This window comes from Stenella coeruleoalba (genome assembly GCF_951394435.1).
Source record: "Stenella coeruleoalba genome assembly, chromosome: 7".
NCBI lineage: Eukaryota > Metazoa > Chordata > Mammalia > Artiodactyla > Delphinidae > Stenella > Stenella coeruleoalba.
This window is the reverse complement of record NC_137153.1, coordinates 99,721,825-99,739,719: the sequence shown is the minus strand read 5'-3', so window position 1 is coordinate 99,739,719 and position 17,895 is coordinate 99,721,825. Positions and strand designations below refer to the sequence as shown.

General features: G+C 40.2%; 1 protein-coding gene across 11 annotated transcripts in view; it reads right to left on the bottom strand.

Annotated features, from left to right (window-relative positions):
* Positions 1-17,895, bottom strand: part of PALM2AKAP2 (PALM2 and AKAP2 fusion) — a 619,204-nt gene that overhangs the window by 125,162 nt on the left and 476,147 nt on the right. For all 11 annotated transcript variants that reach the window (XM_079926224.1, XM_079926225.1, XM_079926226.1 and 8 more), the window contains one exon: positions 13,744-13,829. In XM_079926224.1, the coding sequence (XP_079782350.1) occupies positions 13,744-13,829 (86 nt within the window). The remainder of the gene's footprint in view (positions 1-13,743; positions 13,830-17,895) is intronic.

The following is a 17,895-nucleotide window of genomic DNA, read 5'->3' as shown; positions in this document are numbered from 1 at the left end:
CTAAGAAATTTCTTTTCAACAAAATACCAGCTCACTGAAACAGACTTCTGAAGTACATTGGGTAAAGTAGTTCCTGAACTTTAGGTAAAAAAATTGCACTTTTGAAACACTAAACAAACTAGATTGTCCCATAAGATGATTTCCAAGAAGAATTTAGTGTTTCATATGCGAGGACCACACTGATCCTTAAATTTCTAACATTTATCATGGGTGAGTTCAACTGGCCTTTCTTTTTTTTCTGCTATTATCTGTAAAAATAGCTCTTTTCAGATACGTCACTTGCACAAAGAATGTGTGGCTTGAAAGTTATTGATTGGGAAAGCAGACCCAGGCCTTTTCTTTGCTGTGGATCTGAACGCCAAGGAAATGGCTGGTTGTGAAGTTAACTGGCTCAGCATCACCTGAGAAAAGGACAAGCATGTGTGGATGACAGGCAAGAGGTGGTCCGGTGTCATGGGTAGGAGGATGTGCTCTGGGGGCCAAACCCTTATTCCTCCACTGATTCTGGGTGGGACCTCTCACAGGTGACTTTACCTCCCTGTGTCTCAGTTTCAGCTTCCTAGCCTTTAAAATGGAGACAATTACATAGTATCTATATCATGGGTTTGTGGTGAGCACTGGTTGAGTTAATGCTTACAGAGACCAAAGAACCCACCATTCAGCTTCTCAGTAGATGGTAGCTATTTGTTATTATTCATCTATGCTGGTCTGCTGCTCTGTAACTGCCCTGGGGCCAGTCCAAAGAGCCAGATCAGTCTTAGCTCAGAAGGGTTCTTGACTAATGCCTTCTCCTGGGGGATTATAGCTATTTTCCTATCATTAATTTTTTTTTTATTGGAGTTGATTTACAATGATTCAGGTATATAACAAAGTGATTCAGTTATATATATATATATATATATATATAATTTTTTTAAGAGTTTTTTCCATTATAGGCTATTATGAGATATTGAGGGCTTCCCTGGTGGCTCAGTGGTTAAGAATTCACCTGCCAATGCAGGGGACATGGGTTCGAGCCCTGGTCCGGGAAGATCCCACATGCCACAGAGCAACTAAGCCCGTGCGCCATGACTACTGAGCCTGCACTCTAGAGCCCGCGAGCCACAATTACTGAAGCCCATGCGCCTAGAGCCCGTGCTCCGCAACGATAAGACACCACAATGAGAAGCCCACACACTGCAACGAAGAGTAGCCCCTGCTCGCCGCAACTACAGAAAAGCCTGAGTGCACCAACAAAGACCCAACGCAGCCAAAAATAAAATAAATAAAAATTTTAAAAAGGTATTGAATATAGTTCCCTGTGCTATACAGTAGGTCCTTGTTGTTTATCTATTTTATATACAGTAGTGTGTATCTGTTAATCTCAGATTCCCAATTTATCCCTCCCCCCTTTCCACTTTGGTAACCATAAGTTTGTTTTCTGTGTCTGTGAATTTATTTCTGTTTTGTAAATAAGTTCATTTGTATTATTTTTTTAGGTTCCACATATAAGCAATATCATATGTCTTTGTCAGTCCTGTCATTAAATTTTAATTAAAATAATCTCCCATTTATTAAAGAAATACTCATTGTATGGAAAGCAATAAACTGTGGGCTGTGGAATATTACAGACTTAGGACTGATTCCTGTCTCCACTCCTACAGATTTTGTGACCTTGGGAAAATCACCTTTTCAGAGCGTGGAGCTCTTCAAATAAACAAAACAAGGATCCCTCTTTCACGGTGCAGTTGCGAGTGTTAAGTGAAATAACATAGTGTCTGACCCTTAGTGAATGCTGGGAAAAAGAAAGGGAGTGAATGGGGAGGGAAGGAATGAGGAAGGAAGTAAGGAAGGAAGGGAAGGAGGAAGGAAAAAGAGAAGAAGAGAGGGAAGAAGAGAAGAAACAAGGGTGAGAAAGAAGAAAATAGGAAGGGTGGGTCAAAGACTATTATAGGATAAGAAAGTTTGATAAAATCCGTATGGAGGAAAAAGGTTTATTTTAATAAACTGTCGACTACTATGAAAAATGCTTAGAAACAGGATGCATATTTTTGTTTGAAAAAGAAAAATATTCTTTGCCTCTTTTGCAATGCCTTTTCTCTTAAGAGGGATTTTCCTATGTCATTCATGGGATAAACTTGGAAATTTTTTTCATATTTGGGTTTTCTTCATATTTTCTTTGTAGGAACCAACATATATAAAACACATTAAGAATAATAAAAATAATAACTCTTGCTGGATGAATGTTTGTCTATTTCTCAACTTAAGCTTTTCATTTTCAAAATTTCCAAAGGATTTATTGCCATAAATTTGAAAAATCACCCTCAGAATTTGAACGTGTTTAAATACAGTACACCACATGTAAGAACATGCAACATAACACTCAATAAGTTTTTTTTTTTAACCTAAAAGTTAAATGCTGTATAACAGAAATACACATATCTTAGGAAAAACTAAAAGAAGAAACTGCTCCACGCTCAGGCATGGTGGGTATAGTGGTCTCCTAATAAATATTGCAGGACATCCGTAGGCTGAATTTCTCCAGATTCAAAGAAAGGTCTATTTATTCACTGTCAGCCCAGCTTCCCTTATTTATTGAAGAGCCAGTCTGTTTTTATCATATTCATGAATCACTGCAGTCGAATGATAATGAAATGTAATCAGAATGTTGATAGGACGTAAACCCAAGGGCAAGCCTGAAAAACAACCACATCTCTGGGATGAAAATCTAATCTTATCCCACCAGTTAAACTCCAGTTTTGCATTTGAAGAACGAATACAAACAGAACTACATAAAAGCTCTCTTATTGATCAGGGGCTGTGAGACCTACTTTATCTGTTTGCATAAGAGCATCACCATTTTGTTCTACCAGGGGAAGCAGTACGACAGAGTTAAGAACAAGGGCTGGAAAAAAAATAAAAAAGATCAAGGGCTGCCTGGTTAGATCTAGGCTCTGAGACTCTGCTGTGTGTTTTTGGATAAGTTACTTTGTGTCTCTGTACCTTTTCTTCCTCTGTAAGTTGGAGATACTCATGGTACCCATCTCATACGGTTGTGTAAGAATTAAATAATACCCTAAGCAGTGGGCAATGCCTGACACATGGAAAGTTCTCGATAAATGTTAGCTATTATTCTCATTCATTTTTCTAAACTGAAATTCACTAGAAAATTCATCACATTAGAGATCAAAACTCACAGTCTCTGAGCATATGGAGAATATGATGACTGATCCATTACCTTACCTTCTAGCCCAGATCCCTTTGGAGAGGGAGTGGGGATTGTGGCTACCGGTACTTTTTTCTTTTTAGGAATATACATGATAATGTTGAGCTAAAATAAATGTCACATTCCCACTGTCTCATTTCTGAGGAAGAAGCAATTGTTGCAACAGTAATAAGCTCAAGTAACATCAAAACAGCCCAACTCCTGGTGTGTAAATCTCTCAGCACTTTGAAGCCTGTTCTCCTAGCCAGTGGAGCAATCACCTTGCCTGAGCACGTATTCTCCTTTTATATACAACCTACATGTGTGTCAGATTTTCCCTGTTAACTACTAGTTTTCACTGCTACAGAAAAAAGCAAGGAGGAAGGTCATTGAGGATGGGTAGAAGAAAGACACAGAAAAGGAAGGCATTGATAATTTATGAAGAGGAGTGCTAGATGCTCACTTAAACTATCTTAAGTGCTTGTATAATGAAGCAAGATCTTTCTGTGGATGAATCCAACAGATACTTCCGGAGGATGATGCTAAAGGTTTATGAGACCTCTGTGATACCGGACTTGTTTCAGGACAAAGCCTTTTGGAAACAGCCACGTGAATAATCTGTTTTTCAGGAATAACCTGTGACCATTCCAAACCCTCCCAGACACTAAGGATAATTTATTCATAAATAGACTAGATAAGCAAACTCTCGCCTAATGGGAACCAGTTGGCAACCTTTCAAGAGCACCAAAGACCGATGGTTCCGGCCGGTGGGTTCTGCGTTTGGATTGCTTGCCTTAGTTTTATGAGAAGTCAGACTTTGGTAACTGCAGATACGCCCTGCTTCAAAGCTCATTAGATTGGGCAGATCATTCATAAGAAGACAGGCTTATCTGCAAAATGGCTCTGACATACAGGACAGAGACTATGCTAGAGCTTTGTCATCATTAGTCGCTCCCACCCCTGGAATGCTAGAAATATGCATTGGAGGAAATGCACTGATGTACTCAGGAAATATTCGTGAATGTGTCAGAACTTTTGCTGGGAATAGGCAGGCCACTGTCATCTGTTTCAGGAGGTGACCACCCAGAGAGAGGGGAAGTTTACTAAGCCATAGACTAGGTGAAAGCACAAGAATATTTCATCGACGTTTTAAAACCTGGGATGATGACGCTCTCTGCAGGAAATGAAATCACTGATTGATAGCCCAGCTAAAAATGAAACCCCTAGAACAGGCTTCAGAAAAATTATAACGTGCCCAGATTGAGGAAAAGTCGTGTTTTTTGTTTTGTTTTAAGTCAAGAGAAACAAACAAAGTGGGGGCAGAATTTCCCATGGTTTCACTTCATAGGGAAACCAGTGAGGTACGTATCTTGGCATGGGTCAGGTTTGGAAGGCTTTATTTCTAGGAAAAAAAAAAAAAGTGGATCAGGAGAGATTCATTGATAGGTTATTAGTTTACTGTATAAACTGAACCTGTATATCTGTCTGATTTAAAGCTTAATATAATGAACTTAATATGTGGTCATCCTGAAATGAATAAAGTCATAGTCATGAAAGAAATACAAAACCACAAATAATCTCAGAGCACAGCAATCAGATGCATTAAGCTGTTTCCTTTACCTCCTTTGCAATACCCCTCCCTGCCTGGGACTGCAAGACTTAGCAAATTAAAATATAGGATGGCCAGTTAAATTTAAATTTTGGTAACAAATACACAATTTCTTAGTATGTCCCATGCAATATTTGGCACATACTGATACTAAACAATTACTTGTTGCTTATGTAAAGTTCAAATCTAACTGGGTGTCCAGTGTGTTATCTGGCAAAACTACTGTTGCCCCATCCTAGGAGCTACTCTGCTTTAGCTGACAGTAAAATCAATTTGCATTCATCAACCCCTACGTAGAGAGGTTATAAAGTGTCTTTTCACCTGAGTTCCAACACTCACTCTGAGATCTTGGATAATTCATTTCACTTTGCTGAGCCCCAGTCACCACATCTGTAAAATGGGGGTGAATAAGAGTTCCTCCTTTGCAGGGCCATTTCGGGGACTATATGAAATGGTACATGTAAGGGCCGAGCACAGTACCCAGCTCATGGCAAATGCTCAGTCAATATTAGCTATTATTGTCAGCAGGAGGACATGATGAATAAATAAAACAGCAGAGAAGAAGGTACCTGAGATCTTTCATTTGCCAGAATATTCCTTATCTATACATATATAATGAGAGTTATCAATTGTGACTTCATTTATTTGACCTTCACTTTACTTGACACATAGGGAGCAACACATAGGACTAACGATAACCAATGCTGATGTACCATATTATAGTGTCCACCAGGGCATTTCCCATCGGATTCCTTGTAATAATACAAAATGCATATTAAAAAAAATCAAGACAGTGATTCTCCAAGAGGGTATGGTGAACATTTAGCCAATAGCTAGTCCTGGAGTGCCTCTTAACCCCCACTGTCATCGCCCTTTGAGATCCACCACTCTAAATAGTTGCAAGGACTAAAAAAGTCTGCCATAAAAGAGTTCCTTCGGCAAGGAAGCAAATTTAGAACAATCTTTATGTATGTACCCAACGTAGAAAGGACTTCTGGTCCCAAATGTGTCTTTTTGTCCAGAGCCCCTGCACAAACAATCCTCTATGTCGTCATCGGCAAATACAAAGGACAACTGGTCAGCACCGCCGGCAACAGGAGGTCCTCGGCAGAACGGCTTTTTAAAGGCAGCTCGCAAAGAAAGCTGTAACCTGTGGCCTCTATTCACCACCGGAAGAGTCTAAATGCTTTTCCCCTTTTGTAACAGAGAACATCTGCCATTCCAGGAGAACAATCCCCCTCCCAGCAGTAAGTTTTACATACAGAGGCAACGTCCTCCTTTTATGTGGCTCTCTCATGTCCTTGGTTAGGAAATGTGCCCCTTTCAAACGGTTTTACAGCCAGAACCCCCAACTTGCCTAACTGGTACCCATCCTGCCTCTTGCCTAAGCACGACTGAAAAATATCGTATATGTGGTTAAATTAATTAAACAAGGAGGTCATTAGACAGAGGTGGCTCTCCTGCCATGGAGACCCCCAACAGCAAACCAAAATTTAAGCTGTTATTGCCTCAAGGTTACAAAATCAAAACACTAAGGAGAAACAATACAAACGGCCAGTGAGGCTTTAAGTTACAGCCAATTGCTTACTTTCCTTTCATTGCTTCCACCTTTTCTCTATAAAAGTCTCTCCCCAGCTCCTGTGGGCAGAGCGCTGCTAACCACTTCCGGTTTGGTGCTGCCTAATTTGAATGAGTTTTTGTTCAAATACATTCTTAAAATTCTTACTATGGCTCAGTTATCCTTTTTTTTCCGGTACGCGGGCCTCTCACTGTTGCGGCCTCTCCCGTTGCGGAGCACAGGCTCCGGACGCGCAGGCTCAGTGGCCATGGCTCACGGGCCCAGCCGCTCCACGGCATGTGGGATCTTCCCGGACCAGGGCACGAACCCGTGTCCCCTGCATCGGCAGGCGGACGCTCAACCGCTGCACCACCAGGGAAGCCCCTCAGTTTATCTTTTAACCATGTAAATAAGTACACGACTTCTTTCTGAGAAAAAAATCCAAGGTGTGTACTAGAATGTTCTGTGCTCTTTTTGCAAATACTTAGTTTTTAGTCTCTGTTTATAAAACAAGAGGGTAAGGTAAAGACAGCATTTGGGACTTAGCTGGTATATTTGATTAAGATGGCAGCCAAATCACATTATTTCAGCCCAAGAGATATTTCTGTTAACATGGATCTTTGTACTTTTAACACGGATTGATATAGTTCTGTACAGTCATGAAATAAACACAATTCAAGAAAACAATGCAGATCCAAACAGGTGCAGTTGGTCGCTCCAGCTGAATAAGGCAAGACACTTCCAGGATGTCAGCCCTGGGCAGTTTACTCCTCAGGAGAAAGGACGCTCTGTGACCAGCAAACTCCTTTAAGATCTAGTATGTAGCAGCCTCCTAGGAACTTTATTTTGGAAATATAAAGTTCTTAAATGCATGTAAAATGACTGCCTTTCTAGCTTGCCCTGTCCAGAGGTTATTAAAATGCTAGGCTGAGGTTTAGCCATCTTACTTGCTTTTTACTCTTAATAGGATATATTTAAAATCCCCTTGAGAAGACAGCTAGATATTATTACATATAAACTGTGACACTGAAGTGGTTGCCAGGAGCTGAAGGGAGGAGGGGAATGGAGAGTTAGTATTTCATCGGGACAGAGTTACAGTTTGGGATAATGAAAAAGTCCTGGAGATGGATGGTGGTAATGGCTGCAGGACAATACGAATGACATAATGCTGCTTAAAAATGGTTAAAAGTGTGATTTTTGTTATGTATATTTTACCACAGTAAAAAATATAACACTGATAGGTTAATAACAATGATAAAAACAAAAAAGCTGAGATGTGAGGGGAAAATAATCAGACAGAAAAGAGAGAGAGAAAGAAAAGAAAGGGAAAGAATGGAAAGAAAAGAGATTGATGAGACACTCCTACCCCCTCCCAGGGCAGTGGTGGGAGAATGGCAGTGATCCTAAAAGGGAAAACTGAACTGAGCCCCCTTCCCCCATCATCAAGAAGAGGGCCCCTCACTCAGAAAACATTGACTATACATCTGCAATAAGAGAATAACAGAATGTACCCTGTACCCTCTTGCACATAAAGGAAACCAAGCCATTGAAAAATTAACTGCATACAAATGGCCAATAAGCAGATGAAAAGATACTCAGCGTCAGTAGTTAACAGGGAAACGCACATCTAAAGCACAATGAAATGCCACTTGACACCCACTAGGATGGTTATAATCAAAACACAGACAACAGCAAGCATTGATAAGATGTGGAAAAATCAGAACCCCCATCCACGGCTGGTGGGAGTGTAACATGGTGCAGCTACTCTGGAAAACAATCTGACAGTTCTTCAAACGGTTAAACACAGATTTACCACATGACCCAGCAATTCCACTCCTAGGTTCATATCCACGACAAAAGAAAACATCCACACAAAGACTCGTGCGTGAATATTTGTAACAGAATTATTCATAATAGCCCAAACGGGGAAACAACCTAAAAGTCCATCAACTTGTGAATGGACTAGAAAACAAAGCAAAACTCTGGTATATCCGTGAAATGAAATACTACTCGGCATTAAAAGAAATGAAATACTAATAGAGGCTACAACATGGATGAATCTCGAAAACACCATGCTAAGCAAAAGAAGCCAGACACAAAAGACCACACGTTGTATGATTCCATTTACATTAAACGTCCGTAACAGGCAAACCTATAGAGACAGAAAGTAGTGCTTGGGATTGGGGGTGAAGTGGAGACAAACTAATAGGACATAATAGGGATCTTATTGGAGGATCTTTGTGGTTATGGTGATGGTAAATTTACTAGAAATTATTGTACACTTAAATGTGTGAACTTTATGTTATGTAAATTATGTACCTCAATTATGTTTACAAAAAAAAAGGAATGGTGAAAAAAAGAACCGTGATTTAGAGGTACTAACAAGTGAAAAACGAAACACGGAGGAAAGTAGCATAAGAATAGATAAACAGATACATGTATATGTACAGCTATAGCTGATTCACTTTGTTTCAGGGGGATGTAGGGGATGGATTCTCTCGCTGTGATGCAAACATGTAAACTAAAGATTCTATGACAGAGAAAAAAAAGAATAGATAAACAACAGGGTCTACTCTATAGCACAGGGAACTATACTCAATATCTTGTAATAACCTATAATGGAAAAGAATCTGAGAAAGAACATATAGATATAGGTACCTGAATCACTTTGTTGCACACGTGAAACTAACACAACACTGTAAATCAACTACATTTCAAAAAAAAGAAAGAAAAGAAAGCATAAAGAGAGGCACAAGAGACAGACCCCTCCAGTGAGAACACAGGAAGTAGGTTTGAGGAAAGGCCAGTGGTCCCCCTTAACTGCAGTCTAGACAGACACTGTCTTCATTTCTTCCTTCATGTTTGTTCATGCAACAACAATTGACAATTGCACACGACAGGCTACACACTCGGTCAGGAGCTGGGATGCAGGTCCTCACAGAGACGACATTCCCGCAGGGGAGACCGGATCTCATGCAAGGACGCTGATGGTTATTCACGTGCCTGGCTTTGCAGGAGAAGCACTAGGGCCTTCGAAAGCACGTGACGATACTGGTCATAAAGCCCTAATATTCGAGCCAAAGACTTGAATATAAATAGGGGTTGGCTGGGCTGGGAGAGAGAGGGAGGAAGAGGAAGAGGAAGGAAGCCTTGAATAAAAGCCATGGGGTTTTAAAAGACATAGCACCTGCCTAAGACAATCTCTGTCTCTGACTGCAGTTAAGGGGGAACACTGGCCTTTCCTCACACCTACTTACTCCCTGTGTTCTCACATGAGGGTCCGTCTCTTGTGCTTCTCTCTTATGCTACTTTCTTTTCTTTATTTTAATATATATATATATTTATTTATTTATTTTTGGCTGCGTTGGGTCTTCGTTGCTTTGTGGCGAGCAGGGGCTACTCCTTGTTATGGTGCACAGGCTTCTCATTGCAGCGGCTTCTCTTGTGGAGCACGGGCTCTAGGTGCACGGGCTTCAGTAGTTGTGGCTCGCGGGCTCTAGAGCGCAGGCTCAGTAGTTGTGGTGCACGGGCTTAGTTGCTCCGCGGCATGTGGGATGTTTCCGGACTAGGGATCGAACCCGTGTTCCCCGCATTGTCAGACGGATTCTTAACCACTGCGCCACCAGGGAAGCCCTGGCTTGCCCTTTTTACAAGATCATTCTGGTTACAAGTAGGCTGGGTGCAGAGGGCAAAAATAGGCCCAGAGACAGACATGATGGAAGATGGGGCTAGAAATGAAATTGCAGTTCTGAGCCTTAGTCGGTGTGCAAAAGAAACGGAACCAAAGGGTTTTGAACAGGGAGTCCCCAAGTCCTTTCTCAGACCAGATGGACAACCAGAGAGCCAAGGGCAGCGGTAGGGCTCCTGTGGCCACACCCCTTACTGCTTTAGTGGTATGCTAGACAACATTTTCCCAAACTGACCCCCAAAATCACCAGCACTTGTTAAAAATGCTAATTCTCAAACCCAGATCTTCCGGATCTGAATTTTGAAAGCAGAAGCCTGGGAAGCTATACTTTTTTAAATACTGCTGCAGATGACTCTCATGGTCAGGCAAGTTTTAGAAAATATTGATCCATACTTTAAAAAAAAAAATCAATATCTAGACAAGCAGCAAAACAGATTAAAATATAATATAGAAGCTATCCCCAAATATGACTACCCTTTTCTTCTAGTGAATCATGATTCAGGCTGAAAAAGGTTAATGGTTCTTTCAAAACAAGAAAAGGTAAAAACAACTTATAAAGGCTGAGCATAGTATAATAAGAAAATAGTGATGAATGTGTGTAATATTGGCTTTCAGCCTCTCTGGTATTGGCACTGTAGGTATAATTCTTGGGTAGATCCGAGTATATTGGTTTCCTGGGGCTACTGTAACAAATTACCACAAACTCAGTGGCTTACAACAACAAAAACTTATTCTCTCACAATTCTAGAGGCCAGAAATCCAAAATCAAGGTACTGGCAGGGCACTGCTTCCTCTGAAGTCTCTAGGGAAGAATACTTCCTTGCCTCTTCCAGCTTCTGGTGTTCTTTGGCTTGGGTTATATGGACGTCCAACCTCTGCCCGTGTCTCCTCTTGTGGCCTTCATCTCTGTGTTACCTCTTCTTCTGTCTCTTATAAGGACATGTGTCATTGGACTTAGGTTCTACCTGGTTAGTCCAGGATGATCTCACCTCAAGATTCTTAATTACATCTGCAAAGACCTCTTTTCCAAATAAGGTCATAGTCACAGGTACCAGGGTTTAGGACTTGGACATATGGTTTTGCGGGGAAGGAAAGGATTCACAATTCAACCTACTACATAGTGATTTTAAATTGTTCAGCAGGCCTACATGATACTCTTACCTGTAACAGTATTTAGAGGGTGTTTTTAACATAAATGCTCTTAGTTCAACATTCCTCAGAATGACAGAAGTCCGTTTATAAATGAATTCATTCATCTGAGTCATGTATATTTTTAGAAGCATGACTCTATCATTTCAAAATAAGACATGGTATTAAAAAGCCTCATATAGTAGACAAAACCATATTCAGACAACTGACATCACAAAAAAAGTGTCTTTTTCAGAAAGAGAATTTCTAAGAACGAAGAAAGGTACATCTATCTCAAGAAGAGTAACAGGGAGGAAGCCAAAGTATTTTAGTGGTCTCTGCTGACATTCCCCTTAGGAAATGTCAGTGAATCAAGTTTTATTGTAATTAATGTTTTAACAGAACATTTTGCTTTCCCAGGGCAAAAAACAGGAGTAGCTGATATTACAAGGATGTATGAAGTAGCTATTAGAAACAGGAATAGCTGTAGAGGCATGAATATATGATGAGGAATCTGTAGTTAATTTATGAACATCAGGCACTTATAGACACAGAAAAAAATAATACTTTAAGATAGACACAGGGGGCTTCCCTGGTGGCGCAGTGGTTGAGAGTCTGCCTGCCGATGCAGGGGACGCGGGTTCATGCCCCAGTCCGGGAAGATCCCACATGCTGCGGAGCGGCTGGGCCCGTGAGCCGTGGCCGCTGAGCCATGGCTGCTGAGCCTGTGCCTCCGGAGCCTGTGCTCGGCAACGGGAGAGGCCACAAGGGTGAGAGGCCGGCATACCGCAAAAAAAAAAAAAAAAAGATAGACACAGGGCAGGATGGATACATAAAGCAGTGTGGGGTGGGAAACAGCATGGTACCAAAGGAAAAAAAATTGATAATTGCTGCATAATTGGGAAACCTGACAGAAAAGATCTAAACAGAAGCGTTTCCCTAAATTACATCCACCTAGAGTTTTCAAAAATCATTTATTGAGAAGAGACTGGCGTTAATAGAGTAACTTAATAATATTTGTAGGAGTTTATTGGAGTAGTAAATATATTTGTATTTTGCTTAACTTTTTAAAGTATATAGTGTTCTTTCTTCTGAGTGGGTTCAGTTCTTATGAACTAAAAATCCTCTGTTCTTATAAAACATTCCCAGGTATTCAATAAAAGAAGACAGAAAGAGAGGTTGAGAATGACATCGAAATTGAATAGACCCAAATAAAACTTTAGTCAAGATCCTGGTGCCAAAGAGGTGCACACTGATTAAATAGTAACCTCATAAAATGGGACTTAAGCAAAACTTGTGTGTATCAGAATACACCATTTGCTTTTATATAACAAACTCTGCAGGTACACTAGCAACACATCTCAGAAACTAATTCTTAAAATGATGACAGATTGCAAAATAGCACATCAAAATCCATCAAATTCTATCAGCATCCACCCCCTCTATCCAACATGGCCAAAGATTTCTCAAACTTTGCAAACTTTGCACGAGTAGCCAGCAACACACCAATACATCATTGCAATATATATCATTGTCTTGCAAATTCTGCTAACGTAATTACAAGCAAACTTGCAGCATGTGCTAATTATTATTTAGATTAGTTGACTCTTTTAACCAATCAAGCTACTTTCCCATCTTATAATACATTTCACTGTGGTATGTTTCTTTGCTTTCTCTAACATCTTTAATACAGATAACACAAGTTCAGCCATCACATTACAAAGGAAAGCTTGAATAAATTCATCCTGTATATTCTTTTGTACAACCTCTAATTAAAAACCCAGGAGGGAAATCACTCTAGTGATATCTCAATATAAAAAAGGACATTACTTTTTGTTTTTCCAAGAAAACTTCATAAGTGGCATTTATTTAAATTCTAATCATTCAAGCAAAAATGTTAGAATGCCCTCCCACCCCCAGCCTTTGTTAAGTGAAACATAAACAGAATTCCAAGAGAGGAGGACCATTCCCTTGTGTCTATTTCAGTAGTATAAGGGAAGTAGTTATGTCTGATATATTTTGCTACAGATTCCTTAATCTAGACAATGATTACTAATTCATGCATTTAATTTGAACAATGATATAATTAGGTTGATTTCCAGATGACTCATTTTGTAAACCTTTGGCCATTAGCATTCCAGGCAGAGTGGGCCATGTGCTGCCTTCCTGCTGACATCAGTGGAAATCTTGAGTCAAGATCAAAGCTACTTTATGCCTCTCTGACCTTTCTTCACAATGCACAGTGGGGCCTGGGTTTCTCAGCTCAGAATGTTCATATTTGCTTCACTGTCCCCACAGGGTTACCACTTACAATCTACATGTAGATATTCACTGAAGATCCTACAACCGGTCCCTTGGAAATCACAAGTCTTAGATTCTAGCTTTCAGGTGGCTTCCTGATCTGGGTCCAAACTTCAGGAGATCTTATTGTGGTTGGCTCACTGAGGCTTCAGCGAACAGAGAGAGAACCCAGTAGGGTGAGGGGCAGTGCTCATTTTGCCCCCAGAAATCTGCCATACACTTACTTTCGTCTAGAGATGCACTTTGAGAATCACACTGGAGAAAGGATGCCTTACCTGGACAGTCATGTCTGCGCTGGATGTGTCTGTGGCTTTCGAGGTTAGCTCATCTCCTGTTAGCAGCACACTCTCCCACCCAACTCCTGAAAAAGAAAAATCAAAATGGTACCATTTGAGCCAAGTGTGTTCAGCTGGTGTAGAGAGATCACTGTTTCGCAGCTTCCAAGCCCGTGTGACTTGAAAGGAAACCAATGATTACCCATAGTTTAACTGCCTGGCAGTTACCAGGAGAGCTTCCTTTCAGAAGTGTGGTCAGTCAGCACCTCCTGTTTTTATCTAATCTCCAAGTCTGGAGTCATTATCTAAATCCTGTATTTTCTAAATAGTATTATTCCTAGTCCAGAGTGGAGAAGAGGTTAAAATGAACTCCAGAATCCAGGTCTCATACTGAGGTCTTATTTGGAGCTTAAAGTGACCCCCCATAACACAGAAATCTGCACATCTGAATCTAATTCAACATCCAATCGCAGTGACCTCAGATTATTCACTGTCCTAGATTCTACACAGCTGCTGGAAATAACTGAGACTTTACACTCACTTTTAAAATCTATATATATTTCTCCCCAAGTCTTAATGCATGTTAGCTCCTTTTCTCTTAAGCTGTCAGACAGGCTCCAAGTGTGGACATCTGGCAAGATACAAGGTTTTGCTCTCCCCAACCTCAACAAAAGAGATCAGCGGCTGGTGTTTGGAAATACCCATGATCACAGTACAGTAAAACTACACTAATTTAGATGCAATTATGTGTGTGAATGGAGGTGGAATGGTCTATAATAGTGAAAAGTTTGAAGTAACGACAAGTATATTTTTAAAAAACAATATTGCAAGTAAAGTCATCTTCTTAAAAGCTAAGAAGGCAATACTTAAGAGTTTCTCAGGGTCCACTTTAATAGGCAGATAGAAATTTTATAATTGGTATAACTGCCTACTGGGATATGAGCGCTCATAGCTTAAAGTATTGAAAAGATTGTTTCCTTAAACAGACTAAAACTGTGTAATATTAATTTACATTATTGATTTTCTTGAATAATTTTCTCTAAGGGTAACTTGAGGGCACTATTCATGCCGGATCTGTGTGTATCACCCAAATTCCAAATTTCAACTGTCTAGCATTATGTTAAATGAGGACTGGCACATTTTCCTGTTTGCCACATAGTAAATATTTTAGGCTCTGAGGTCAGACCACTTCTGTTGCAGCTTCTCAAGCTGCCATTATAGAGGAAAGCAGCCAAGATAACATAAAAACAAATGGACACAGCTGGGTTCCAATAAAACTTTACTTATAAAAACAGGGCTGGGCTGTTTTGGCTCATGAGACGTGCTTTACCAGCCTCTGTGCTAAATCAAGAAACCAGAGATGTGTCCAGGAAAGATTGTGATACTTCAGCATTTTTCTAAGGATCAACTGGACAAATCAGATGGTGAAACTATAACAATTGTTTGCAATTACATGACACTTTAAAGAAACTAATAGGAGATTAATTAAATGTTAATACATTAGCACTGGTTGCATTGCCTTGTTTTATATTCTGAATCCTTGAGAGCCTCATTTCACAGGAAATACGCACAATGGATTACTCAGGATCCATGGGCTAGAATTTATTGCAAAGTACAAATAATTGTCTCTCACTGGGTTGTAAAAATTGGGTCAGAGAAGTTTGATGACTTGCCCTACAATTTCCTCTCAGGGAGGTTGTGGGCTTTGTCTTAAATGCACGTTTCTGGGAAAGAAATCTTTGCTCCCACGTGAACAGATTATTTCCCAGACACGTCTCGCATTTAACTAAAGCCCCTCCTGGTTTAAGCCACTGTTGGTGCCTGTTGGATCTGGCTGGCAGAGACATACAGATGTTGGGCATGACGGACAAATATATGATATTTAATTATGGAATCATTTGAATTATTGTTCAGCAAATATTCGGTCCCCTTCTCTCCCACTGTGGGAGAAACTGTCTTCCCTGTCCTACGGATGTTTGCTTTGACCAATGGGATTTTAGTGGATATCATGCAAGCAAAGGTTTGAAATGGGTTTGAGTGGTGATGTTTGCCCTCTTGCACTTCTGCTCTAGCATGAGAAGGACATGTCCCAGTTGGCCTGCAAGGAAATGAGAGTCATGGGGACCAGACTTGGACCCAATCCACACCTTGCAGCTAAGCCACAGCCAACCCCTAGCCCAACTGCATATGCATGACAATAAAAGCGACTGAGTTTGGTTTGGGGATGATTTGTCAAGCAACACTATTGTAACAATAGCTAATAGGTGCAATCTATAACGAAAATCATAGATGAAAATCATTTTGGATAAAGTATTTCATTTTTAACTATGCAAATATAATTCCCTTTGTTGCATAAGATTCATTTACAAGTATTAATTCCCATCTCTCTCTATATATTATATCCCACTTTGGGAAGAATCTTTTCTCTGCTATAACCATTCCTTTCATAAGCAATACTATCTTTATGAAAGGATATATGGCCACAAGAAAGAGCTATGAGACATAAATATATGTGTATTCTCAGAATTTTAGCCTGCAGTCAAGAAACCACTTCAGAATTCATGGCAAGAGTGAGAGAAAATAGATATAACAGTTCAACTTAAAAATGTTATTAATCCTGATAATAAGTTGTGAGGACAGAAAAATGTTATTTTAAAAGAGAGAAGCAAAATTCCTTCCAGGTAGAAAGCTGTTTTTGGAGAACAAAGCAACTTTACGAGCCATTTGAGTACGAAAAGGTGGAAGGAAAAGAAAAATGGAAGAGGTCCATTTAGAAGAAGGAGAGTAGCTGAAAAATGTTGGAACAAGAGCTGGCAGTAAGAAATTGCCAGGGGGTGATAAAAAGGACTTTTGAGAACAGTGATGTTTTAAAAATCAATCTTAAATTATTCATCGTGCTGTGCCAGGATGTAATTCTCCCCTTACTCTCATACCTTCAGAGAAGGTCTGTCTTACACCACTGTGTTCTATTGGTGTTGTTGACTGGAAATTAATAAGGTCCCACATTTGGACCTCAGGGTAGAGAGAAGAGAGCAGCCATCTGTACATGGGAGCTCCCTGCAAAAGTGGAGTTTGAGAAGGACATGATAATAAGACTCTTGGAGAGGGTACTAGACCCGCACACTACACCTGATAGGGCTACGGGTCAATTTTCTTTCATAACTAATGTACAAGAGCTCCTCCCATTTTGCAGACTTGAAGATGCAAGATGACTGACATGTCTTTATTGAATGATGCTTAAACATGTAAAAAAGCCACTTCCATTTCCAAAATAGTGATTGTACCACACGTGGGTAGGGGTGTAGCTTAGATTGCTTGTTTGAGATTCCTTCAGTGCTAGGATTTTATCAACAACTTTCAATGTTGATTTTTATCACCATATATATATATATAATTTGATACAAAATATAGAATATATATATTTCTACCTACTGTACTTTCAAATAACCACTTTTATATCCCCCCTTCTCCCTTGGCTCAACCTCTTATTTATAACATTTTTGAGAAACTATATTTTATATTATTTCTACAATCCCTAACAATACTATTACTATTTTAATTACATTTTTAAAAGACTGGATCAAATCTTCAGGAAAAAATAACTTCTCTCTCCCAGAAGAAAATAAGTTTGCATTTCCCTGTAGTGGAAAAATTGAGACCCGTCTGCTTGTAGCTGAGGGATGCTTATGAATACTCCATCAGGGACAGTTTTATGAAGATCTTGCAGGAATAAATCAAATCCACCATGAATTTGTCTCTTCCTTTTTATACACCTCCTTACTTAGCTACACAGTCAGATAAATGCATCCCTTTGCCCAAGCTTCCAGTTGCCTGGCGTCCACATCCCTGGGTCTCTGTTCCCAGGGCACACTCTGCTGATTGGCTTGGCCACTCTCTCTATCGGTTTCTGTTGGGAATAATATGTGTGCGGTTGACAGGGCAGTGCAAGCAAAAGGAAGGAGGCTGGGCTCAACCCTGGCTGGAGAAGCCAGGGGCATACCTGAGGACCAGCAAGGAGAGGGTTTGAGCTGGTAGCAGGTAGCCACAAGGTCTTGAGCAGGGAAAACTATAGACAAGATGATTCTGTGTGTTTGAATAAAGGGAGACAGGACTAGACTGAACAGTGGAGAGGGCAAGCAAACTAAGGAGGCA